This window comes from Fusarium fujikuroi, chromosome FFUJ_chr01 (assembly GCF_900079805.1).
Source record: "Fusarium fujikuroi IMI 58289 draft genome, chromosome FFUJ_chr01".
Lineage (NCBI taxonomy): Eukaryota > Fungi > Ascomycota > Sordariomycetes > Hypocreales > Nectriaceae > Fusarium > Fusarium fujikuroi.
In genome coordinates, this window is record NC_036622.1 from 6,452,051 (window position 1) to 6,476,337 (window position 24,287).

Genomic DNA, 24,287 nt, shown 5'->3' on the forward strand with positions numbered 1-24,287 from the left:
ACATCAAGCTCTTTCATTATGCCAAGGCTTCCTCTCCTCGGGGATTTATACCCAGTTTCAACAAAAGTATGGTAAGTAATGGCAACGCGTTATCCACAACATCGGCCTCTTGAACCCAGGAAATGCCTGCAGCTCTAGTGACTGACACTTGGTAAAAGTGAACAATATGGCATACTCCGATACAACTATAAGCTAATAGTAATTAAACTGGCAATACGACCTTGACTCCCATGTACTCTCGCTGATGCATGAGTTTTCCATCAATCAGAACCTGATGAGCACCAACTCTATTATTCACAGTATCGGTAGGATCCGTACATGTTGCGATCTGGATCTCGCGCCATTCTCGGTTGGTGGGAACGAGCTTGCCCTGCTGCGTTCGCTTCTTGAACTCAGCGTACACTCCTTGTTCTTCGACACAGCCCTCACGCTGGATAAGGGGAGATTCTGTCACATAGTCAGTACCAAGATTTCCAAGAGACAGCCAAGATAAACATACCAGCAGCTGGTGTCATGCGCAAGTCACCGACGGAGCTGTTGAATAGCACCAATGAGAGACGCTCGTAGTTGCGTTGGTCAACCGGGGGCTTGTAGACACGGTGGCGAGTGGCTTTGAAGTGCCCCCCTGATACGATCTCGAGAGTATCACCAATATTGACGACGAGAGCACCAGGCTTATAGGGGGCATAGTACCACTTCTCATCCTGGCCCCAGATCTGAAGGCAAGAGACAGGAACAGAGAAGAGCAGAGTGGTGAGACCAAAGTCGGTATGCCCATGCATGCGAAGACCCTTGGAAGCTTCTTCTGTTGTCTTCTGCACAGGTCTGAAGAGAGCGTGCCTGAAGTAGCCCTCGCCAGTTGGGCTACCGTGCGACTGGACGTTTTCCCATAGGTAATCGTCTGGGAGCTCGAGAACTCGAGAGAATAGAGTCAGGAGACGACGGTTGACCGAGCCAGTGAGGTAGTTGGCGAAAGCCTCGATTTCATCCATGAAGGGATGGAGACAGGTGGGCACGCGGTTGATGTCCTCCCAGTCGGGTCGGTACCAGTTGAACTGTTCAATGCCATCAGGAGGTCCACGGTGACGCTGTTGGACAGAACCAGTCAGTCAATCGGTTCAATTGAAAGGGCTAATAGGCTGAATGCAGAGATAGGGACTTACCTTGAAGCCAAATGGGTGTTTGTAACCAGACCAGACACCGGAGTCAGGGTTGAAGAGCAGACGTTCCTTGTCCTCCTCAGAAATGTTTTTGTACATGTACTGGGCGATAGCGAATTGGCGATGGAGCTGTGGTACAAGTCGTCAGCAACAGTGGTTGTACGTCAGATACATTGCATCGTACCTGTTCTAGCGAGACACCATAGTTCTCAAGGAATAGGAACCCATCCTCGCGAATAGCTCTCTTGACTTGGTTGACTAACTCCTGCACAACAAAAGGATCATCGGAGTCGAGTAGAGAGAGATCAATAGAAGTGAGCTCGGCAAATTGCTCCTTCTGCTGTGTCACTGGTGGGGGAACCCATTCAGGGACGAAGGGCTTGCCGGGCAATTCGGCTGAAGGGGGACTAAACGGGGCTGCTGGCGACATATTGAGACGTTCTAATGATGTTTAGATTGTGAGATAGTTGTTATGGACTTTGATATGCTTTCTTAGTCTGATGGAGATTGTAGTTTGGAGGTTGATTGTTCTGCTCTTATACACTAAACTGTACAATTTGTTTGGTCGAGCTCCGCCTCTCGGAGATGGTGCAGGACAGAGTCCGGCCTCCCGAGTTCAATAACATACGATCAACTCACGTGCCTCAGCTATCTAGCTCCAACGCCACCATCCATTCTGCCCGAGATGGATGCTACATCGTTTGCTGATTGATAGTGCCTCATCACAATCGACCAAGCTCCTCCCGAAGACCGTTGAAGCCAGTGATCACCCTGAGGTTGTGCCTGATTCGGAGTAGGGTCGGAGGGCATTGGGAGGAGCTAGCGTGAGCAGTGGAGGGGCCGAACAAGGGACTTGGGAGGAGCTCCTCCCAGATAAGCGGCCAATCAACTAATCCCGAGATTCAACATGAACAAGGTCGCATATGATAAGGGCACGTTCTTTTGTCTCGGTATCAAGCTTGGTATCATCATTCAAAGCATTCACAAGTTCTCAGACAATTCCTCGCAACATCTGTCTCACTTTGCGCCTCATTCAACCTCACAATCAACCATGTCTCGCCAACTTATCTCCAGCGAAAAGTTCCCTACCAAGCCCCACAACTGTAAGTCGCCTAAACCCCAGATCCTCCACTGAGAGAGAAGAACATCACTGACATTAGTGACCTTGCGCAGGCCCAGCCACCAAAGTTCCTGGTCTGGTCTTCTGTGCCGGGCAGACTGCCACTGGCGAGATTAAGCAGGCAACAGTGCGTTTCTCAATCTCCCTTTCCTGTTGACCCTCTAACGCGAGCTTGTAAAGAGAACTGTTCTCCAGAATCTCAAAGAGGTCCTTGAGCTCTCCGGTTCATCTCTTGAGCAGGTTGTCAAGTACAATGTCTACCTGGCTGACATGAAGGATTTTGCCGCTATGAACGAGGTGTACATAGACTTCCTACCCCAGCCCATGCCTTCGCGCTCGTGCCTTCAAGCTCTTCCTCCTGGCGATGGTACTGTTATTGAGATTGAGTGCATCGCGCAGGCTTAGCTGAAATTTAGAGGCAAAAAAGAATAGATCGGATCTTAAAGGCTTTATAGATAGAGAATGTTACTCTTGGCTTTATAATATTTTTCACTAATTGAACATGATTGACGATATAGCTCATGGGACTCTTTGTTATCTGCAGTATCCGTAATATGCGGTATGATCCAACTTTTCACTAGTACTTGCGACAGCTAAGCCCACTTGGAAGCTATCGGACCATTTCTCATAACCAACATACGATGGGACTGTGTGTGAGCCGATCCCACCTCGCACGGCTTGGTGAATAGATGCGATAAAATCTTGATCATATCAAGGACGCAACCTTGTTTGTTCCATCTAATTTTACACATAAATGAAGGATGGCTCGCTGATGCGTACAAATAATTGTTCATAACGTGTCAAGGCACGTCAGGATAATCTTGCCAAGCTGCCATCGTTGCCTTCGTCCGAAAACCCTTCTGGCCCACTCCAGAGCCCCATTGGTATCTCCATCTTCAACGCCGACAACCTGCATCGTTCCTAGCGTACTGCCCTTGATCAACTGCCAGGCGATTACGAAAGCCTTGAAGGCGTACAACATGATCCAAGGTGCTTCCGAGTCTGGTACTACGGGCGAGTCGAGATATGTGAGAAACCAGTCGATATGAGGCTTGATGACTTGCGCAGTGTTGGACTCGCAGAGAAACTCGCACGATGGCGCCAGATATGTCGTCTGCTGCAAGACTGCATCCATTGTCCCACCGACGATTCCACACGTATGCGACGGCGACCATATCCGCACATCGATCATGGCAGACTGCCATGTAGCCTCACACAACGCTCCACGAGGCCAGTTTGCGTGCTGCAACTCTTCCTCGGCCTGAACAACAGGGCCTAACGCTTCAAGCGACTTTCGCAATGGCTCAAGCCTTTCTGTGCTAATCATTCCTGTCATGGCACTCCAGCCCGACGTCTCTTGAGCACTGGATGCGAGGAATTGAGTGATGTTTATGGCTCCAAATGGGTCAAATGAGGGAAAAGAACTGGGATCCGATGCCAATGATAAGAAGAGTCGAACCGCATCGGGATACTGAACTGGCGGGCCAGGAACGACGGCAACTAATCTTTTGTGCGCCCACTCGGCTGCTGAAGATGCCGCCCACTGATCCTGTGGGCAGGGCAGCTCGTGCTTGATCTCGAGGTGGGAGAACTGACGGGGTATCGAGAGAAACTGATACCATAACGTGTCGATCTGGTGGGCAGCGAAGAGCGTCCTCTTATGCGACTCGGCCTCAATGAATGTGCGCCACAAGGAATTAAGACATGGGGTTTTGGAAGTCAGCTCGGTTGGGAGGGGTATAGACAGCCCACTTGATCGGGCGAGTGAGATCATCCTGGTGTGAGTTTTGAGTCCATACGCGGAGTGATTTCCGCAAAGATACATCATGGCGTATACTTCGAGTAGAATGAGAGATTGGACAAGCGATAGAGTCGGTGTTGATTCATCTGACCCATTATCATCGCCAGACACGAGATCTCGAGCGCGATGGTAGCACCTCTCCGATAAGCTCACACCAGATTCTTGCTGATCACTACGATCTGGATCTATGCCATATTGATATGCTATACAAAGCATGCTCAGAAGTAAGTGGCTTGGGATGGTCGTGGAATCAAATGTCGGCTGATGCAGAAACGGTAGGAAGTGGGATACATGCTTGAAATACAGTTGGCAGCCGTTTATAATTTGGCTGGTCGACGGTAACCAGTCATTCTGGCCTTGGTTGAAGTCGATTGATCCGTACAATAGCCTTTCGGGACTTCCTTGATCGAGGCTAAAGTTGAGAAGACTCATTTCAGACGGCGAGTTGGACATGTTGAGATTGCACGAGGGCTCGAGAAAGTTGACGCCTGCTGACTGAGAAATCGGGCCTAACAGCATTGACTCTTGGGATGAGAATGACGTGGCGAGCATTTGAGTCTCACCCAGATCTGAACGCAAGCTATTGGAAAGGTTGATAGCATCATTGCCAGTAGACGTCTGTTGAAAAAGCTGATCGGCGTCACCCTCGGCCTCACTGGTCAGCGACGGCGGCGTAGGTGCATGGCGCTGCAGGTCGCTCTGCGGTGAGTTACCACCCCGTGAAGTCTTTTCCATACGGTCAAGGTGTTTCCGCTTCATGTGCCGGTGACGTAGATCCGGGCGCGAAAAGGTGGCAGGGCAGAGGTGGCAGGGTATGGAGGCATTGCTGGAGGAGCGAGAATGTAGCGCAGCGTGACGCTTCAGGTTCTCATGGCGGGTGAAGCGGCTCGAACATATTTGGCATTGGAAAGGTTGTGAGGACGGCGGAGAGATGGCTATGCTGCGAGTGCTTGTTGATGCCATTCTGAGCTGGTATATGTATGCCGGTTACGGAGTATCAATGGCTGGGTTGAGTTGAAATGACTGACAATTTCCCCCAGACAATCCCCTTCCCAGTTCCAGTTCCTCCTCTCTTCCCCGCAATCTAATCTGCAATGCAGTGTGGGTCATCATTATCTTCAGGGATATGATAGGCTCCACTAAACTTATCTCCCCCATCACGCTTGTTGACTGAGCATGGTTATCATTGGTCAGTCAGAACGCCTATCGCCAACAGTCGAGAGGCTCCAGTTTTATAAACCGTTATCTTTATCGGTTATCAGCTTATCTTACAGAGTACCCGTCCATTCTGAAGCATACCCTATATACTCAACGACGACATTGTCTGTTTTATGGACTGCAGTCCTTCTCATCCTGGATTATTTTCGTGCATTAGTGACGTGCGTATTGAGAGCGACATTATGATAAACATTTACATAATTATGCAGTAACGAGACCTTTGTAGGAGATTATGCAATGGGGCATAAACACCTTATCAATTCACTATCTATCCGTCTACAAAATTCACCACGATGCAAACCGTATACCACTCGCCATACCAATTAATACATTTCATAACGCCAACCAAGCTGAACCATCTCCTCAGTGACACCACCCTTGACAACCTTAGCTATCTCCTCAGGATCACCAGAGTCCAGTCGCTTATTTTCACGCAAGACGAGCCAGCGATAGAAAGTAATAGTACCGGCAAAGAGAAAAGCGCAGCCCATAAGAGTGCCGAATGCTGCATAAAAGTGAGGAGGAGCATAGTACAAGTATGAAGCCCAGATGTTGGATGTGCCACCAATAGCATTGACCAGGGCAGATGCTGCAGCACGCTTCGAAACAGGACGTGCGAGATGAAGGTTGATAGTCTTGTAAAGCACGAGCTGAGGACCAACAGACGCAAAAGGAAGAATCATCATGGAGAAGTAGCGTGCCGGCATATTGAGTGTAGACATGGGAATGATATACATGCCAATAGCAATGGCGATACATCCAATAATGATGGGGTATGCGGTGTTCTTCCGGTCACTGTACCACATCAGCACCCAGTAGACAGCACCAGCGAGGACGTAGGGCGGTGCAGTAAGCAGCAGACTGACGGTGCTGCCAAAGTTGAGCGACGCAACCAGAGTCGGAAAGTAGTTGGCAATCGAGCCTTGTGCCTGGGAAAGCAGGTTACACAAGATGAGAAGGAGAAGCTTGGGGTCAGACAGAGCCTTTCCGAAGCTCTTGAGAGTGCTCTCCTTCTCTGAGCCTTCAGCTGCACCAGTTGTTGATTCGATACGCCACACGGCGAGGTCTCGTTCGGGCTGGGAGAGGATTCGGCTGTTGTAGGGAAACTCGGGCATGAAAAAGGCACAAACGACACCAATTCCAACAGTGGCAGAACCCTCAATGATGAAGAGCCACTGCCAACCCTTGATTCCATGTCGGCCGTCGAGCTGGAAGATTGCTGCGGCGAAAAGGCCACCGAACGCGTTACCGACTTGTTGGGCGATGTAGAGACTGGCAATTCGTTTTCCGAGCTCGGTTTTGGTATACCATGCGGAGAGGTAGTATATGGCACTGAAGATCCGTCAGATATGTCTTCATTTTTAGCAGGAAGCGAGTAATTCTTACCCTGGAAAGAAAACAGCCTCGGCAACACCGAGAATGGCTCTGACAGCGAGAAGCTGACCATAGCTTTTGACCAGAGCCGTGCAAGCTGAGATAGTCCCCCAAATGACCACAGCAACACAGATGTACATACCAGGCCGAGGAATCCTCGCAATGATGAGGTTGCTCGGGATCTGGAACGGCAGGTAACCAACAAAGAGAATTGATATAGCGGTAGCAAATTCTTCTGTTGTCATGTTGAGGTCTTCGGTGATACCATGAAGTTTCGCCGCGGCCAGATTCTGCCGATCGATGTAGTTGAGAATGTACAATATTCCGATGATGGGCAGGATGATGGAGTCGATCTTGCGAACTAATTTCTTGTTCATTAGAGCGATCTCTTCTTCGTTGAGGTGCAAGAGGGACTCGGGCATCCTCTGATAGGCAGTGCTGGTACCCTCAGCATGAGACGAGGGAGACCGCTTGAGGGATTCATCCACAGGGACGGTAGCCATGATGACAATATTGTTCTTGTCTTGAAGTGGTGAGGGATAAAGAGACGAGGATGGCAATCTGGTATTTTCGTTCCAACACTCGTCGGGAGACGAGTCTATAAATCCACCGACAGGCCGGACATAGCGTTATCTCGACGCATGAGATGAAGTCGCCCAAGGTCTCGTGGCGGGCGACGAATGACGGGGGGTTGATTAGAATGCGGGGATGAAATGCGTTAGCTCGGCGACGCGACTCGAGCTCTAAGCTGAAGCCGAACACTGTAGATACCAGAATCCGGGGTCCAGCCGGGAGTTGCCGTTATGGTTAGTGCGGTTCGCCCGCTAGCTTAGCAGTCTTATCGGTAGGTTTACCGATTACTCGGAGGAGGAGCTCACTGGACACGGCCTGCAGGAAGATTGCCCATTCCCCTGCAGCCCGGGGGGAGCTCCTCCCTGTGGACCCAGCCAGCATCATCACGCTATCGTGAACGGAGGCGTACAATTGGCATTTTTCAAGAGAAATCGTAGATAGTGGATATTGTTATAATTGGAAGAATTAATTAAAGAACTTAAAACTTCCGAGTAGATCGTGACAACAACTCAATATCTTATCGGTCAAATTGACTTCACATTTGCTTGTATAGCTAAAAAAGAACTTCATCAAATCTCTTTGCGCAGCACAAAACAGCCATGACTCAAAAAACATATCCGACGGCCCTCACAACAACTATCGAGAACCCTCGATTGAGGTTTCTCAATAAGATCAAGGCTGGCGAGTTTCCCTTGATGACCTTTGTTGCAATTCCCAGCGTGCGCCAAGCTCAGATTGTTGCTTTGACCGGCCTGGACGGCATCATCCTTGACTGCGAGCACGGCCACATTGGAGATGACTCGATGCACAATTCAGTGGCGGCCATTTCAGCCCTTGGCGTGTCGCCCATCATCCGTATCCGCGGACCTGCCCACGATATCATCAAGCGAGCCCTTGACACCGGCGCACACGGCATCATGGTTCCTCAGATCAATAACGCAGATGAGGCGAGGCAAATTGTCGCGTCTTCCAAGTTTCCGCCCCAGGGCGTCCGAGGCCAGGGCTCTGCATTCCCTGCCATTGGCCACGGTCTCACAACACCTGAGTACATGAAGTCTGCCAACGAGACCATCATCACCATGATTCAGATTGAGACTCGCGCTGGTGTAGAGAACGTCGATGAGATTGCTGCCACTCCCGGCGTGGACATGCTGTTCATCGGGCCCAACGATCTCGCTCAGTCATTGCTAGGATATGTGCCTGCGCGAGGCGATGAGCCCGAATTTGTTGCTGCTATTGATAAGATCATCAATGCTGGCCGCCGACATGGCAAGTGGGTTGGCCGTATGGTTAACAATGGCTCGGTTGCGAAGGAAGAGAGGTCGCGGTATGACACTGTAGCTATTACCGGAGATACAAAAGCTATACAAAACTGGTATATGGCTGAGTTTGATATTGCTCGGTCTTGAGAAGGAATGCCGATAGAGTAGAATTATTAGTCTCAAGCCTTTTGCCCTATTGAGCTCGTGTATCTAGTAGCAAGGTCAAAGGAAGGAATTGAGATTCTTAGTGTAATCAATTTTGATGATGTAACTAGGTATGTGTTTAGAAATTGCCATACATCAATTGAAGATGAAGAAAAACACCAGCGCTCTCAGGCTGAAGCTCGCGAAGTATTGCCCGTGACAGGTTTCGCAGACTCTAAAACACGATTTGCAATAATAATTATCTCATTGAGAAGGAAACAAAAAACATTGATCACTGTAGATCTCGGGATTTGGCGAAAAAGAGATACGATTGGCTTCTCAGAAGACTGACAAGGGTCCGTATCAGTTGTACCTGAGATCCTGGCTTCTCACAGTCAACTCACTGAAATGGGTGTAGTAAAAGACCATTCTGATCAATCACAGGCTCAAGTTCGAGCAATCCGACAAGGAATAAAACAGTCCAGGTGGGCGATCCGTAATATCTCAGCTTGTAGCCAATCCAAGGCATTCAAATCAACTGGGGCCAACAGGGATGCAGCAACTGTGACAACTACAGGGGCTGAAGTGTCCGTGTGCAACGAACCATGATACAACCGCTATGACCGGTTTGTCAGTGGGCGCAGCAATCATAACGTTTTAGGTTCAAAATAATCATATATTAGTGGTTTACAGTTTGTGTAGCGAATCGCACTCCAGATATGGTCAAAACGCGTTTTGGCGTTTTGTTTAATAAAGAGGCTGTGCTCCTCGGTTCTCTCGGGAGACGAGAATTCCGGGGTCTTGGCCGTGAGGGTCATAGCGAAAGTAAAGTCGTTTGGTGATATGTTCGCAGAGAATACTGTCAATTGTGAAGCTCTTGAATGTCTCATAGGATGTCTTGTGTTTTCTTGGCTTGTCTCTTGTGGTGATATGTGTATGTCTAGATAGTAAGACTAGACAAGAGGTATTATGAGACTTCTCTATAAAGATGTCTAATTCCCTTCACCAATATCTCTAATCATCACCAAACAGCCTCAGCATCCTAAGACCATCAGTCCACTACTCTTCTACTCTCTTCACTTCTATTTCCTGCCGGTCAGGTCTTTACTTACCTCCGAAGTTCTCAAATCGCAAGGACCAACTTTTTTACTTATTCCCCGCAACAAAATTCACAATGGCACCCATCAAGAACATCATCTTTGCCCTCTTCGTTGCAGCCGATCTGACAGCTGCCCACAGTGTAATCACCAATGCAGTTGGAGATGCCGGCGGCTCTGGCATGGCTCTGGGTGTTGACACCTCCACTCCTCGCGATGGCACCAGGCGCCGTCCATTCCAAACCGATGCCACTCGCTTCCGTGGTAGTGCCGCTGACACCGTTGGCGAGACGCTCGCTGGTGGTGACAACCAAATCGAGCAGGGCACCCTCGACATCATGGAAGAGACCGGCAGTCAACTTCCCCAAGTCAACCCTGGCGGCAGCCTTGAGATGACAGTCCATCAGGTCAATTCTGATGGCGCTGGACCTTACACTTGTATGATCAATGCTGATGGAACTGGCACTTCATGGGATAACATCCAAGTCACTACCAACGTTGAAGGCAACGAGCGCGGCCGTAACCGTGATGGTGAGATGGGTGACTTTCCTCTTGTGGCCTCAATCCCTGCTGGACAGAGCTGTACAGGCTCGGTTGCGGGCGAGGAGAATGTTTGCCTTGTTCGTTGCCAGAACCCGGCGCGGGCTGGTCCTTTCGGTGGTGTCATTCCGGTTCAAATGGCCCAAGCTACCGGCAACGACAACAACGCTGGTACCGGTAATGCTGGTAACACCGCTGGTACCGATAACGCTGGCAATGCTGGAGATGCAGGCAACACGGGCAACGGTGCCAGCAACGGCAACGCTGATGGGGTAGAGGAAGGTACCCAAGACCAGAACGACACCAACACCAACACCAACACCAACAACCGTAACAAACGCCGCGCCACTCAGTTCTCTGCATAAGAATCTACCAATTGTCTACGAAAGACGTCTGAGATTGACAGAAGATGGAAACATGTGAACGTGAGACTGAAGTGAAAGGCGGATCACGGCTAGGCAGCTGTTTAGCATAGATTAGGAAGGCAGCGTCTAATACATAAATATGTTGTCGAACTCATTGTTCAGTTTCGGTGCCATGAGTATCAATACCAGGGGGTCTGAATGTTGTGATAAGTGTTGGGCTTGTGATGTAGCTGATATGTTACTATAAAGTGAGTCATATACTCACCTCTGTAGATTCACTTACAGTAGCACCTTGGTGAAGCGAACTGTTTAAGATACGTTACAAAAGTGATGCTAATGTGAGTCGTTGGTTAATTGACTTCTGAACACATGCTGAAGCCATACCCAAAAGATCCTGTATCAGCCTGGACTAATCCTATCGGTGCTCGTCCTCTTAATTGGAGGTTGGTATATACCTCCAATAATGGATATTCTTTGGACACGAGGCTATGAATAGCTGTCGGTCACGATGAAACATGATTTCTGTAGTCCAGTCCTGTGTAAGCCCCGATGACATGGAGTGAGGAAAGGCTGCGCCTGAAGCAAACGGTGCTGTCTAAAGCTTTATTGCAGCACTACTCAAATTAGAGCTAGCACTTCCTTTTTTAGCTTTCCATTTTCGTTAGGTTGGCTTCATTATAAACCATCGGAGTGCAGGAAAAATCCTCAAGCTGGTTGAAGGATAACAAGAGCGTTACGATACAGGCGACTAGGCAACCACCAGTGCCAAATGCTCAGCTGCGGAATTCCGCGGAGTTTTCCGTCTGCAGGCAACTAGACTCAAATGTCTGAGTAATCTCGCAGAACCAACAAGAGCGACGTCTGATGATATCATTAACGCCGAAGGGCCTTTTAGCGTGCCCAGAAACCAGGCGGAAGACGCGGTTCAGCAATCAACGGTCAACTTGCAGTTCAAGCCACCCTTGGGGGAGGGGTCCGAGAATGTTCCCTCTCAAGTGACAAATGTCACCATGCAATAAGCTTGGCAAGCTTTACAACCCTATCAGCTACTTGTATTTGCCCCCAAGGGCCCCCAATGTCCTTTTTACCTACCTCCCTGACAAGAATGATTCAGTTCGGTTCGAGACGACCCTGGTTTGAAAACTCCAATCACATACTATTGAAGATGAAAGCACCAGTAACAGCGTTCCATGCAGATCATTGGTCAGACTTAACACGTCACACTCTTGGCTTTGGTGGTATCATGGGCAATAGCGCAGTATAGCGTAGTATAGCGCAATATGTCATGCTGGTTCACGGCGCGGGCCTCGCGGTGACCAGGGTAGGGGTGCCTGCAGCAGCAGGCTTGACGATGGTGCAGTCCGTAAAATATCGGGGAACCGATACCGCGTGAACGGGACGCAGTGGATTAAATTACTCAATGTTTGGATCGTCGAGGTCTAAATCGTTTACGTGCTAGATCTAAGACACTTTTTACACAACGTGGGCCGATGAAGTTGACAGTGAGACAAAGAGGCTTGGCGCACTTGTGAACCACTAAAGGCTGACAGCAGAATGACGTGGCAGACAACGCCATTTTAGCCAACAGAACCCCAACTACTCTCATGCAATATCAAACTCAGTTTTCGTTTGTTCCTTCGATAGCTGAACCGTTGTTGATTTGCTATGGTTGGTGTGGAGTAGCTGAATTTTCGACAAGGGGTTCTATCATGTCAGACGACAGCCACGCGAAGCTAGCCTGTCGATCCCGGCACTATTTGACCCAACCGCAGCGTCAAGGCCCAATATTTCCATGATTGCCTACTTTTGCACTACCGACTGAGCTCCTCTCATTGGCCGTTGTCCCAGGGCACAGCGGACGTGCCGGATCGATCGAGGCAAACGATAGTTTCTTGGTAGATTGCGCTCTGACCAGTGATCTGTCAGATATACAGTGGCACGACAATATGTCTCAGTTAGGCTATGGAGAAGGTGAAATAGTCTGGGACGAAAATGGTAAGTATTGCCTGTTTGGGGGATGAAAATACCTCAATGCTTCCCAATCCGTGATGATCGGTTCATTTCAGACACCTGGACCTCAGCCGGGCGAGGGAGGTGTTCTTGCTGCGGCCCTAGACTTGACAAGGATTATACAGACCTCGACCTAGGACTCTGGATAACATTAGACACACGGCGAACCTGCATGTTGGTTCAGACGACAAATAGAATTACGGGGCGATCTACAGTACATAATGAAATCTCAGCCCAACCAGGTTATACCCCAAGACGCGAGGACCCGAGCGCAAGGAGCTGCGCCATGCAAAGCAACCATGCCAACACTACCGTGCATCCAATGACAAACACTACAAAGTACACGAACTCAAGGGGTCTCTCAAAGAACCACAAACACCCCTCCGCCCGGTCGTTCTTCTCCTTTCCCTGGATCCGCCCATTCGGAACGTATTTGAAATCAAGGATGGAGCCACCTCCGAGACCTTGGTTACTGTGGATTATAGCGCCATGCAGCCCTTCCCGGCAGAGATCAATCACCTTATCGTCAAGGGCAGGGATCCATTTCTGCAGGCTAGCCAGACTCCACACCAACCAGCAATGGCCTCTGAAGCAGGCAAATGAGTACCAGCTGGGCCGTCCCATACCAAGTTGGTCGCAGATCTCGTGTCCATTCAAGACGCGGCTAGCAGCCTGAATGAACCCATCCGAGATGTTGATGGGGGGTAGATCCTTGAGGGCCTCAACGAAGTTGTATCCAATGACAACAGAAGTGGGTGTCACAAGGAGCTCGTTGTAAGCTAGGCTTTCCATCACAGCCTTAGCTTGCGTTGCTGATGTGAAGTACTCCTGGGGTGCCCCAATGACATGGGCCACGTATCTCCAAAGAGCAATGTAATCTTCGACCTCCTGTTTCTCGGGGGTGATTCCCATAAGAGGGAGCTGAAGCCAAGCATGGTTGCAGCTGAAGGTTGCAATGGCATGTATCGAGTCAAGGGTGTTGATAGGAATGCCGTGTGTCTCTTGATCAAAGAATCGGCACTTGGATGCGGCTACCTTGAGGATCTGCTGTCTGACCATGGAGTGCAGTAGACGGACTCGCACAATCGATCTGTGCCCTGGACCACCAGGCTTCACATGATCAAGCGAGTGCGTGACTTGAAGAACGAGTTGAAATGTTTCGAGCAGTCGACGTCTCAAGACACGAGTACTAAAGCCACCAGTACGAGCAAGTACTTCAACGACGCTGGTGGAAGCAGAATTTTCACCAACAAAGCCTTGAAAGGCAAAGCCGATGAGGTTGGCCAGGGCATAGCGGTAGAAGAATTTCTGTCCTCGGGCAATTTGATCCCAGTCAACCCAATAGGGGACGGTGTGGACTTCAGTCCAGAGTTGCGAGAGCACTTGGCTCTGGCTATGGTGATGAGAAAGTGTTTCGAACAGGTCTGTTCTGCCGACTTGATGGCCGTCTCTCTTTTGCTGGGCATGGATTTCTTGGATCTCTTTGACAGCAGCAGCTCCAAGCTCATCACATTCGTGACGGAGAGGATCTGTGTGTGATTTGGGAATGTGATCATTCGTCCATGTGAAAGAGTGGTTTCCAATGGTTCGAAGCTCTTCCCGAGCTGCTGATTGCCCGTAGAATTTCATAGTGAGAGGCGAAAAAAACTGATGAGATTTGGAAAGAGAGACTTGGGGCTAAGCTGAAGTTCTGAGAGAGCAGCAGGACAGACATCCTCCAATTTAAGCTGGGGATGTCCAAGTGTGCCTGAAAGCCAGATTTGTAGTACCTCCTCCCGTTCCTATCCCTTGACAGAAAAGGTACATTACGCACACTTGTTTCTCGGAGGTCGTTTGGTGGTCCGCGGGCTTCTCCATTCGTCAAGATCAGGATCAACATGACGAGGGCGTGATCTGTCGGTGGGTACTTACTCTTAGTCTTCACTCCATGATTTAGATCTGAGCCATACCCACGGAGTGTGTGGCCCATCTGCCAATAATTCGTGAAAGGGACCCCTGTCCACCCATCACCTGGTATGATATGCTCACCCTAGCAGGCTCCAATGTCTGGGAATTGTGATTCCATCATGGCTTAGTATGTGTCTAGTTTCAAGCTGAAAGGAAATGACGCTGGACGAAGGGAAGCTGGTTGATTGGAACACCTACGAGGCTGGCCCCTCGGTCTTTGCTTTCTTTGAGATATTTGAGTACTCGTGACGCCCAGCAAGCCCGGACGTGATTTCTGCGTGTCACACAACGTTGTTGTTGCTTCCCCTATCATTTCCTCCCCACAATCTGTACCTGCAGCACAAGCCATGCAGGTGTTCACCATCAAGATGGAGTCGAGAAGAACTGTCATTCTTCCGGACATGTTTAAAGGTTTCGTGGTCGAGACTCCGCCCATGAATCCCAACTATGAAACAGTCAAGCCCATATCCGAGAGGTGGCTTTCAGAGTATGTCTGCCTGCCGCTTTTGTACACATCATGCTGATGCACTATTAGGAAATGTTCCTTCTCGCCTCGAATGAAGAAGAGGGTCGAGTTCTGCGACTTTGCCATCTTTATATCTATCGCTGCTCCCGATGCTCCATTCGATAAGCTCAAGACGATGTGCGATTGGGGGAACTGGGTAAGTGAGCCATTTCTCTGGTTGTATAGCTACTCTGACACTTCTTCCAGGTATTTCCTTTCGATGATAGTATGTACTATCATTCACGTTTGTTGTTTATCGCAGAAGCTCACACCAACAGTGTTTGATGAAGGATCATTGAAGTCTGATCCGAAAAGGTCGCAAGTCGTCATTGATAGTCTCATGGCAGATATGCTAGACCAGACTTATACCAGAACAAAGAGCGCTGTAGTCCAGGCCCATGACGACATTTTCCGAAGAGTGTCGAAGGTAAGTCGACCCGTTTACTGTGATGCTATCGCGATCTGACATGTGATCTTCATAGGGCTCAACTGTTGGTAAGTTTCCCTCAATTGATCTTGACGTGGCTATCGCTAACAGCTCCAGGTGCCCGTAGAAGATTTGCTCTCGCAATGAAGCAATACACTGATGGAGTAGTCCATCATGTGAAGCAATTCTCTACAAATAGCATTCCTAGTATCCAGGAGATGCTTGATACAAGGCGGCTTTCATCGGGAGTGACGCCTCTATACCATCTGATCGAGTATGCCCATGATATCAAGTTGCCAGATGAGGTATTCGAAAACCCCGTTATCCAGAAGCTCGAACTTTTGGGTGCAGACTTTGTCTTGCTGTAAGAACTATCCATTGATCATTTTCGTTTGAAGCCACTAATAGACACACAAGGTCGAACGACATTTTATCCTACTGGAAGGAAGAAGTAAGCTGGCTCGTGCCATTCAGTATTCCACACCTCGAACGCTAACATGGCGCAGAACGACGACTGTCCGTTTAGCATGGTCGCAGCCTGTCGAATGACGGGCCAATCTCCACAAGAGGCATTCGATACAGTCGGGAACCTTCTTGAGGAAAGATACCAAGATTGGCGGAGTGCAATTGAGCAGCTGCCAAGTTGGGGACCCGAGATTGACATGAATGTCGCTCGCTATATCCAAGGCATTCAAAACGTGGTGCAAGCCAACATCACGTGGAGGTACGAGATTCCTGCTAAAACCTGATCAAATGCTCACATGCGACAGCTTCCGATCGGGGAGATATTTTGGGAAGCAAGCGCCCGAGATCCGACGGACGAGAATGATTGATGTCATGGTTAATCCGCCATTTTTACAGGCAAGACAGCGTCGGTCTGGTTGGCCAAAATTGGTCATTGGATCATCATTCAGACGATTATTCGGGTCGTTTATCATTTGTTTCATGTTTGCTTTTTATTTTACCATTTTGAAGGGTTGAGGGAGGTCACAGACGCGACACCTCGGATTATCTAGATTATCTCCTTCGGCGTTAAACCGGCTGTAAATATTGACTTTAGAGTGATAGAAAACATCGAAGCAAATTGATCAGTGCGCCCGATCTGCCCGAAAAAGGCGGACAGCGGGAAGCCTTTCGGTAGCGAAGAGTCTGTGTGTCCAACCAACCCAACTGTAAAATACTTGTGCGTCACTGAAAATCCCGCTACCCAGGCTTGCCAGGGAGAGCTGACAGGCTGATCACTTCCCTAAATGGCCTCTAGCTCGCGACAGGGGCATGCATGTCAGTGGATCGGGAGATTCCCAACAGGCCAATACATTTCTTATTCCCGCTCCCTGTCAGCAACTAGCCGTTTTGTGTGTGTCAAGCTGCCAGTTAGTTATGCTGTTGGTGAGGCCCATATCACTTCAAGTTATGCACTCTGTCTTCGGGCGTCATCCCGAAAGCTTTCGGCCGATGTATTTCGGCCACCACCGACTTTTTGCTGTGCAGTACAGGTCTCCGAAAAAGGATCTGTTGTCTATATCATAGCCGACAACAGTATCCAAGTTTGCACTTTCAATACGATTTATTTTGGGGTATTTATCTAAAAATGTATACCAAACCGCTGACTAAAACACAAACCCTCAAACGGTCACGAGTCCAAGCAGAGGATCAAGATAGCAATTACGATGCCTCATCGGAAAACACACGGCTCACTCATTTATTACATGCAGATGACGGTTGTCTTGACGATGGATTTTCCTACTCACTAGTCAGTTCATCTCACCTGATAAATAAAGTCGTAGTGATAGTTCTGACTGTATCTAACATCGTCTACAGCATAATAACAAAGACCACCATAACCTAGCGATTCTAGATGCTAGCGCTGACTCGCAATTACGAAACGCACTGCGCTTCCTCCCCGCCAAGCCTCAATTAGGTGAGCATCTCGTAATCTGACCTGGGTTCACATCTGACATTTTCCCAAAGACGCTCTCATTGAAGCATTCTTCAGCAATGTCAATCATCATTACAATTTCATACACCCGCCCGCCTTTATACGCCAATACGTCAACTGGTCGTGCAGAACGCAACAGCCATGTCTCCAGGATCTTCAACTCACAACCCTCATCTTCATGATGTGCGCTTGCGTTACGCAGCATCTCGACCTTGATGCGCAAGCGACACTGGGAATCCCTCTGACCCAGCCATCGAAGGATGTTTCCAAGGCTTTTCACGATGCTGGAACAAGGCTTGCAGAGGCGATACCAGCTGGGTCCTATCATCTGATCAACCTTCAGTGGAAAGTCCTTTCTATCTGCTGGTTCAAAGGCGAAGCAAAGTTCACAGAGGCCTGGCATACAATAGGACTCGCTGTGCAAGAGGCATATGAGTTGAGTGAGTCAATAACATGAAAGATCAATTGGGCTCTTACTGAACATTTATGCAGGACTGCATAAGTCGCGACACAAGGCGACACAGGATATTGAGGTGCAGATTGGCCGACGAGCCTGGCGTGTGTTGTACTGCTGGAACTGGTATGTTAAAAGTTGGGCAAAGATGATGACTCGTGCAATGGCTAACATCGCACAGGCAGTTGTCGTCAATACTAGGTCGGCCTTTCATCATGAACGACATTGATTCAGAGCCTGAACAACCCGACCTGGAAGGTTCAGCGCCAACACCAACGCTTCATACCAAACTTCAATACCAACTCATTTCATCCCTCGCCAAGCGCTGGCAGACACCGCAAAACATCAACTCGCCATCCAAAGTCCGGGACTACAAGAACATGGTGGAACGTCACGTGTCCTCTTTTCCAGCTGTATTTGCTCTAAACAATCCAGACACTTCGAAAGATGCTGAGTGGCCTTGGGTCGTGACGCATCGCTACTATGTCCAGACAATGGCGTACTTTATGATACTCCAGCCATACAAATCATATCTCTTACACCCATCGACAGATTTGTCTGTACCGGAAATACAACAACTACGAGCAGAAGCGGTAGGGTGTTCGCTGAAGACGTTGCAGATCGCAACTCAATGGGCATCTCGAGTCTCACAAGGCGATGGACAGTTCCACCTTGTTGTGCTGTGCCTCTTTGACACGGCTGCTTTCTTGTCCATGTCTCTGCAGAGGGATCAAGTGAACAACTTTCCTCAGCAGGTCAGAGTTGTTATTGCGGTTAATGAGGCTGCTGCGACACTGAAGGAACTTCAGACAATATCGCGGGGAGCTCAATCGTCATACAGGCTTTTATGCAAGATTCTACAGAAAATGGATTGGAATGCTACGGACAGATGAGAAACGTAATGACTCACGATTTATGTCACGTATTATACCTAGTTGCACTCAAGTGGTTTCATATTTTCATATCACTACAAATCATTACCTATCATGAACACTCGGGTCTCTCTGTGATCCTGCATCTCATCTTCCATCAGCCCAGAATCTCTCCAAAGCGTCTTGCCGAACCTCATATGCCCAGTGATGACACGTCTGATGCACCACAGGACTGACATCAACCTCATCTTCGTCTCTCCCATCATCCGCGAACACCGTCCGTATTCCCAAAGCCACGTATTTCTTGAGCAATATCCGTCGCCAACGACCTGTCTCACCAACGCATTTCTTCCAACGACTGATCTGCCGCTCATCATCAGAGCATCGACGACCCATCCAGAAACGACAATACCACTGAAACCACCCCCTGACGTCGTACTCGTGTGCGATCCAGCCAGCTGCCTCCCATTCTTCAATGCTTTGCCCGCATGCGACGCCGTATTTGTTTATCTCGGGATTGTATGTGTCGCTGGTGAGATACTCATCCACGTTCAGTCCTGCAGTCCACGATAATGGCAGTTCTCTCCAGTCATCTTGTATAGTAATTCCGAGGTGCTTGGAGAACAAAGGTCGCCAGTAAGAGCCACCAAAGCTTCCCTCGCGGATGATCTCTTCTGGGGATTTGTTGGGCCGAAAATCCGGATGAGATTCAAACTGGAATGCTCCAGAAGCATTGCGCGTCGGCTGATCAGCTTCTGCCTTCCATCGTGTCCATCCGTCTTGAATGGATTTGACGTCTTTGCGAGTTTGAGGATCTGATTCAGGATCTGAACTTGTTGATTCGACGGCGTTGTTGTAGTTTGCCCGACTCTGTTTTCTAGTTTTGAAAGAGGTCTGTGGTCCAGACGCATCTCCTAGCTCTTCATTGTAATTTGGTTTCGTGCTGGCTTCCGCTATTCGCCTGGATTGTCTTGTGGGCGCGCTTGGTGGAGTGGTCCTACGTTTAACGCGCTTGCTGGCAGGCTTGGATTGAGGATCGACCTTGGGTATGGGACTCTTTAGTTCACTGAGAAGCATCTCATTTTGCTTGATATTCTCCAGCCTTCTTGCCGCAAAACCTACCATTTTGGCATCCATGACGCATTTACAGTGGTGATGATCGCCTCAGAGGCTTCAGTCACAGTAGGGAGTGCATGTTGGGGCACTAGCTACGTCATAGACCTGAAGCTGCTCCATGCTGTACAAACACGGTTAGTGCCAATCGATTCTGAGGTATATCATATATAGGGTAGCTCTATCATTGAGTATGTTATTTTAGGTATGTTAAAGATTTAAATGAAAGTGAGTCACGACGCAAAGCAGTCAATTGAATAACATTAAATATAGCAATAGCATAACTAGTTACTTTAACCTCGGTAATATAAATAGGTATCCAGCCTACAGAGCATCGTGAGGGGCTTGATGAATCAAGACCGGAGGCCGGACCGGCTCCACTCAAACCCGCCGGCAACGAATTGTGTGAGCGTGTGAGCTGGCTTGAGCTTGGCGGCCATGCCTCTATTCAAAAGCATCTCAAACTCGTCCCTTTCTCAAAGAGGCATTCCTCACTATCTACAAAATATTCATTTGCTCTTTTTCTAGTTCTATCCTTACGTATCAACTCCGTTAGTCAATATGCATGCCCACAAGACCCTTCGACAACTCAGCCTTGGCTCGAGTTTTACCCGTTCTCAGCGAGGACGCCCGTGGGGCTCATCCCATCGTCGTTTTGCGACATCAGCTGTCGCTTCATCGATTGACAGGTCAAATACAATCGGCTTCATCGGCCTCGGCGCCATGGGTGGCCATATGGTCAGCTCTTGCGCATCCAATTCATTTCTAAGGAGAGAGTTCTAATCTGCCTCATTAGATTACCAACCTTATTTCAAGATATCAGAGCCCTATTAGCGGAAACAAGGTCGGCTTCGCATTATGTGATGTGAACCAGGCCGCCGTGGACACTATCATTAAACGCCAAAATGCCGAGCACCCCGACGTGCCTCTTATTAGTTGCTCAAGTAAGCATGCGCCATAGGAAGACTTGCCATACATGCTAGCATCACCACTGACCCCTGATAGCACCTTTTGATGTAGCACAGAAGGCTTCTACCATCATCACCAGGGTCCCTACCGGAAAGCATGTCCAGGAAGTATACGTCGGCCAAGGCAAGAGTGTTCTCAGTGCTCTCAAGGAAATGAGTCAGGATCAACGCGCGGATACTCTTTGTATGGATCAGTCAACCATCGAGCAAAGTGTCAACAAAGCGGTTGCCCTACAACTACGACAAGTTGGCGCAGATCTGGTGGATGCCCCAGTTTCAGGAGGTAACTAAGCCGAACCACTTATTTCTGCTGCCGTGGTAACTAATTCATCACGATGCAGGTGTCGTTGGTGCAGAAAAGGGCACATTGGCCATCATGGTAGGAGGATCCAAGACATCGTACAATCGCGCGGTCCCTGTCCTTGAAGCCATGTCCCGCAAGGTCACATATTGTGGTGACCTTGGAGCTGGAATTGCCGCTAAGATCTCTAATAAGTGCGTGTCCTCTTAACCGGCTGTTTTCGATATGATTACTGACTGAGATATAGTCTCCTGCTTGGTATCACGATGCTTGGCCTGAGGTGAGTTAGAAACAGTCAGAGCCTGGATACTCGAAAGCAGAGGTTAACAGAATTCAGTGAGGCGATGCTACTGGGAAAGAGACTCGGAGTCGATCCGCAAGTCCTCGCTGATATCATTAACAACTCCACGGGGCGATGCTGGTCTAGCGAGGTAAGTCAACCAAACGACCTCATGATAGCAGACCGCCGTCTTACAGTTAGAGTACACGCTAATCTTCTTGTCTAGGTCAACCACCCCGTTCCTGAGGTCAAGGTCGCAGATGCTAGCCCTCCCTGTCACCGACAGTACGAGGGCGGCTTTGTAACCAAGCTGGCTCATAAGGATCTTGCCCTCGCCGTGTCAGCCGCAGCAGAAGCTAATGTTCCTCTCGCGGTGGGAAGATGCGTCGAGGAGACTTACAGACCGTTGGCCAAGTCCAAGGAGTTTGGAGACCGAGACTTCAGCGTGATATACGAGGCTCTTGATACCTTGGGCTCCACCAAGGTATAAGCCACTTGTGGTGGAATTTCTACCAGGGTTCATAAGCTGTTCAATTGACTCGGAGAATGGCAACTCAGCCGTGTGTCAGAATATACATCTATCATAAAAGAGATCTGGTGGCTTTGAAGGATATGTATTAATTGGTACAACCTTTTTAATAGCTTGAAAATGGTCCTCATTCTCAATTTCTATCAACTGTGACTCTTCTATTCATCTTGAATTGGCCCATTAAAACTAGAGAGCAAAGCATAGTCGATCGGTCCAAACAAATCGATCCACGAATTTGGCATTAGACCATCTGATTCCTGGCCACTGATCTGAGCATCTTGGCTAAGCTGGTTTGACATTGTATTATAGTCGACTAGGGACCACATGGTTTCTTCCATCTCAGCCGTGAAGCTTAACCCTTGGGTGAGGCTATTCATGTGACGCCCTGCAAACCCATCGTAGACTACCTGTCGAAGTTTCGAGGCCTAGTGAGGATAATTAGTGTACAAACAAGACAAAACTGAAATCTAGCACGTCACCATTGTTCTGACATTACTCCAGTGATGACCGATGACATCCAGATATCCCAAGGCCTCCTCGAGTAATATCTGAGCCTCTTGGCAAGTTGGCGAGTCCTCATCATAGGTCCGGAGCGCGATAATGGATCCCGCGACAGTGACGGCATAACCGCTGGATGAGGCGTGGAACGAGCAGCCCAACTTGCGCGACTCGCGGATAAGAACCATCATCTGCTGTGCGTGAAGCCAGGCCAAGTCAGATGATCGCTTGATGAAACTGATAGGAGCAAGATTTCGGCATGTATTGATGCGGCGCCGCAGTAAGAAGGGATGGTTGAGTAGGCAATAACAGAGGTGGAATAATGCCCGAGAGAAGATAATTGGGCCAGAGGACTGGCTGTCTACCACGCCTTCGGCCAAGACATAAGGTGCGAGTATTTCGTCAATTGGCCTCTGTATCTCCAGATATGCTTCAAAATGGAGAAGGTCGGATTCAATGCCTGCAAAATCCGAGCCAGGATCCCATGGCGGATGTGGGCCTCTGATGTTGAAGTCTTGAAGCACATATTGTGCGCATCGGCCAAGGATCTGCGCAATAGCAATGACCTGCGCCAAAGGACATTGGCGTTGTGATATTGAGAGGGTTCGGTTCGTCATCTCGTCCAACGATTGTGTCTTGGCCCAGAGACCCTCCCTCCAGATTGACTCATCACAGGGCAGCTGTAGATGGCACGACGCATCAACGATGGCTGGTGGTCTACCTCGACCGCACGATACTAGGCGATCCAACAGATACACTGACCAAAACACCCGTCGTCGCTCTTCCTGCTGGGCGTACGAGAGATGCCCTGCAGTCTCTAGCATGAGCCCGCAATCCTGTGCGATCCTCACGGCGAGGCCTACTTTGACCCACGCTGAGCCATGGCGTAATCGACCGGCTATACATGTGAGACATGATGGTCATTCGCTATCTGAAGAATGTAGCAACGTACCAGTAAAGTCAAACAAGCCCAGCAAAGCAACAGTCTGGACTGTAGACACCTCTGCGACCTTGCCCACGGTAAAACAGTCGGACACAATGAGTTTCCAAGATCTGTTGGCATATTCGACAGACATTTCCAACGCGCGCCCCGAATAATACGGATGCGAGCAGAACCGGACCGCAGTCGCCATGACAGCTAGGACGAGATGTTTAGGGACGACGTGTTGAGCCAAGCCCTGCCGGAAGGTTTCTTCGTGAAAGAAGGAGTAGGGCTGATTCTGGCAGTAAGTAAAATAAGAATCAACGACTGCCATGAGCACATCCTCCGGTGTCCCAAAGTCTTCGATTGCAGGATCGTTTTGCGGCGAAGGCTGGAACGTCGTGCCCGCCCTCCTGGGGCTACTGACGGTCTCTGGACGCCCGGAAGAAGCTGGCAGTCCTGCCGCTACAGCACCCAAGTTAGTATTACTGCCATCAACCAGTGCAACGAGGCATCTCTCAATCCTAAAAAGCGATTCAGTATCGCGATTCGTTATTCCTGAGACACAGGCTCACCGTTGTAGGCTTGAACCCATGGACTCGATCTTTGCCTCCAGTTTCCCAATCCTACTGACGAGCTCCGAGGTCTAAGATGTAGGCTTTAACACATTTTTGAGAATACAGATATGGATCAAAGTCAATATGTACCTGTGTGTCGCTTGACTCGGAGGTTTGTGTTTGTTGACAGGTCTCGGGGTCGTCGATGGCGATGCTTGCAGAACGAGTCCTTTGCTGCCTAGGAGCCTGCCGCCGAGAAGCCTCGACAGGATATACACAATCTTGCATCGTTACACACAAGTCCGATAAGC

The 24,287-nt window shown here is 49.2% G+C and overlaps 12 protein-coding genes; 6 read left to right on the forward strand and 6 right to left on the reverse strand.

The window, feature by feature from the left end:
* Positions 1–202: 202 nt before the first annotated feature.
* Positions 203–1,590, reverse strand: FFUJ_00043 (related to leucoanthocyanidin dioxygenase; the record flags this gene model as incomplete). XM_023573735.1 has 4 exons in its annotated part: positions 203–447; positions 500–1,088; positions 1,164–1,289; positions 1,345–1,590. 4 exons carry the CDS (start codon positions 1,588–1,590, stop codon positions 203–205), a joined length of 1,206 nt encoding a protein of 401 aa, XP_023425404.1.
* Positions 1,591–2,211: 621 nt separating this feature from the next.
* Positions 2,212–2,685, forward strand: FFUJ_00042 (related to Protein mmf2, mitochondrial; the record flags this gene model as incomplete). XM_023573736.1 has 3 exons in its annotated part: positions 2,212–2,263; positions 2,334–2,407; positions 2,461–2,685. 3 exons carry the CDS (start codon positions 2,212–2,214, stop codon positions 2,683–2,685), a joined length of 351 nt encoding a protein of 116 aa, XP_023425405.1.
* A 385-nt stretch (positions 2,686–3,070) lies between these two features.
* Positions 3,071–5,044, reverse strand: FFUJ_00041 (uncharacterized protein; the record flags this gene model as incomplete). The annotated part of the gene is made up of 1 exon (XM_023573737.1): positions 3,071–5,044. One exon carries the CDS (start codon positions 5,042–5,044, stop codon positions 3,071–3,073), a length of 1,974 nt encoding a protein of 657 aa, XP_023425406.1.
* A 578-nt stretch (positions 5,045–5,622) lies between these two features.
* On the reverse strand, positions 5,623–7,176 carry FFUJ_00040 (related to nicotinamide mononucleotide permease; the record flags this gene model as incomplete). XM_023573738.1 has 2 exons in its annotated part: positions 5,623–6,631; positions 6,686–7,176. 2 exons carry the CDS (start codon positions 7,174–7,176, stop codon positions 5,623–5,625), a joined length of 1,500 nt encoding a protein of 499 aa, XP_023425407.1.
* Positions 7,177–7,845: 669 nt separating this feature from the next.
* FFUJ_00039 (related to 2,4-dihydroxyhept-2-ene-1,7-dioic acid aldolase) lies at positions 7,846–8,655 on the forward strand (the record flags this gene model as incomplete). Its single annotated transcript, XM_023573739.1, has 1 exon — positions 7,846–8,655. One exon carries the CDS (start codon positions 7,846–7,848, stop codon positions 8,653–8,655), a length of 810 nt encoding a protein of 269 aa, XP_023425408.1.
* A 1,171-nt stretch (positions 8,656–9,826) lies between these two features.
* FFUJ_00038 (probable gEgh 16 protein) lies at positions 9,827–10,654 on the forward strand (the record flags this gene model as incomplete). Its single annotated transcript, XM_023573741.1, has 1 exon — positions 9,827–10,654. One exon carries the CDS (start codon positions 9,827–9,829, stop codon positions 10,652–10,654), a length of 828 nt encoding a protein of 275 aa, XP_023425409.1.
* A 2,253-nt stretch (positions 10,655–12,907) lies between these two features.
* FFUJ_00037 (uncharacterized protein) lies at positions 12,908–14,293 on the reverse strand (the record flags this gene model as incomplete). The annotated part of the gene is made up of 1 exon (XM_023573742.1): positions 12,908–14,293. The coding sequence occupies one exon, from the start codon at positions 14,291–14,293 to the stop codon at positions 12,908–12,910; it is 1,386 nt and encodes a 461-aa protein (XP_023425410.1).
* A 437-nt stretch (positions 14,294–14,730) lies between these two features.
* Positions 14,731–16,524, forward strand: FFUJ_00036 (uncharacterized protein; the record flags this gene model as incomplete). XM_023573743.1 has 10 exons in its annotated part: positions 14,731–14,738; positions 14,868–15,098; positions 15,147–15,273; positions 15,324–15,342; positions 15,395–15,543; positions 15,599–15,611; positions 15,655–15,907; positions 15,961–15,994; positions 16,050–16,267; positions 16,314–16,524. 10 exons carry the CDS (start codon positions 14,731–14,733, stop codon positions 16,522–16,524), a joined length of 1,263 nt encoding a protein of 420 aa, XP_023425609.1.
* A 610-nt stretch (positions 16,525–17,134) lies between these two features.
* Positions 17,135–18,829, forward strand: FFUJ_00035 (uncharacterized protein; the record flags this gene model as incomplete). XM_023573744.1 has 5 exons in its annotated part: positions 17,135–17,296; positions 17,365–17,464; positions 17,515–17,922; positions 17,975–18,062; positions 18,118–18,829. The coding sequence occupies 5 exons, from the start codon at positions 17,135–17,137 to the stop codon at positions 18,827–18,829; spliced, it is 1,470 nt and encodes a 489-aa protein (XP_023425411.1).
* Positions 18,830–18,955: 126 nt separating this feature from the next.
* Positions 18,956–19,933, reverse strand: FFUJ_00034 (related to vegetatible incompatibility protein HET-E-1; the record flags this gene model as incomplete). Its single annotated transcript, XM_023573745.1, has 1 exon — positions 18,956–19,933. The coding sequence occupies one exon, from the start codon at positions 19,931–19,933 to the stop codon at positions 18,956–18,958; it is 978 nt and encodes a 325-aa protein (XP_023425412.1).
* Positions 19,934–20,482: 549 nt separating this feature from the next.
* FFUJ_00033 (probable 3-hydroxyisobutyrate dehydrogenase, mitochondrial precursor) lies at positions 20,483–21,960 on the forward strand (the record flags this gene model as incomplete). XM_023573746.1 has 7 exons in its annotated part: positions 20,483–20,659; positions 20,718–20,865; positions 20,927–21,172; positions 21,231–21,384; positions 21,438–21,470; positions 21,528–21,621; positions 21,697–21,960. The coding sequence occupies 7 exons, from the start codon at positions 20,483–20,485 to the stop codon at positions 21,958–21,960; spliced, it is 1,116 nt and encodes a 371-aa protein (XP_023425413.1).
* Positions 21,961–22,157: 197 nt separating this feature from the next.
* FFUJ_00032 (uncharacterized protein) lies at positions 22,158–24,264 on the reverse strand (the record flags this gene model as incomplete). XM_023573747.1 has 5 exons in its annotated part: positions 22,158–22,424; positions 22,479–23,395; positions 23,450–23,943; positions 23,995–24,065; positions 24,127–24,264. The coding sequence occupies 5 exons, from the start codon at positions 24,262–24,264 to the stop codon at positions 22,158–22,160; spliced, it is 1,887 nt and encodes a 628-aa protein (XP_023425414.1).
* Positions 24,265–24,287: the final 23 nt, after the last annotated feature.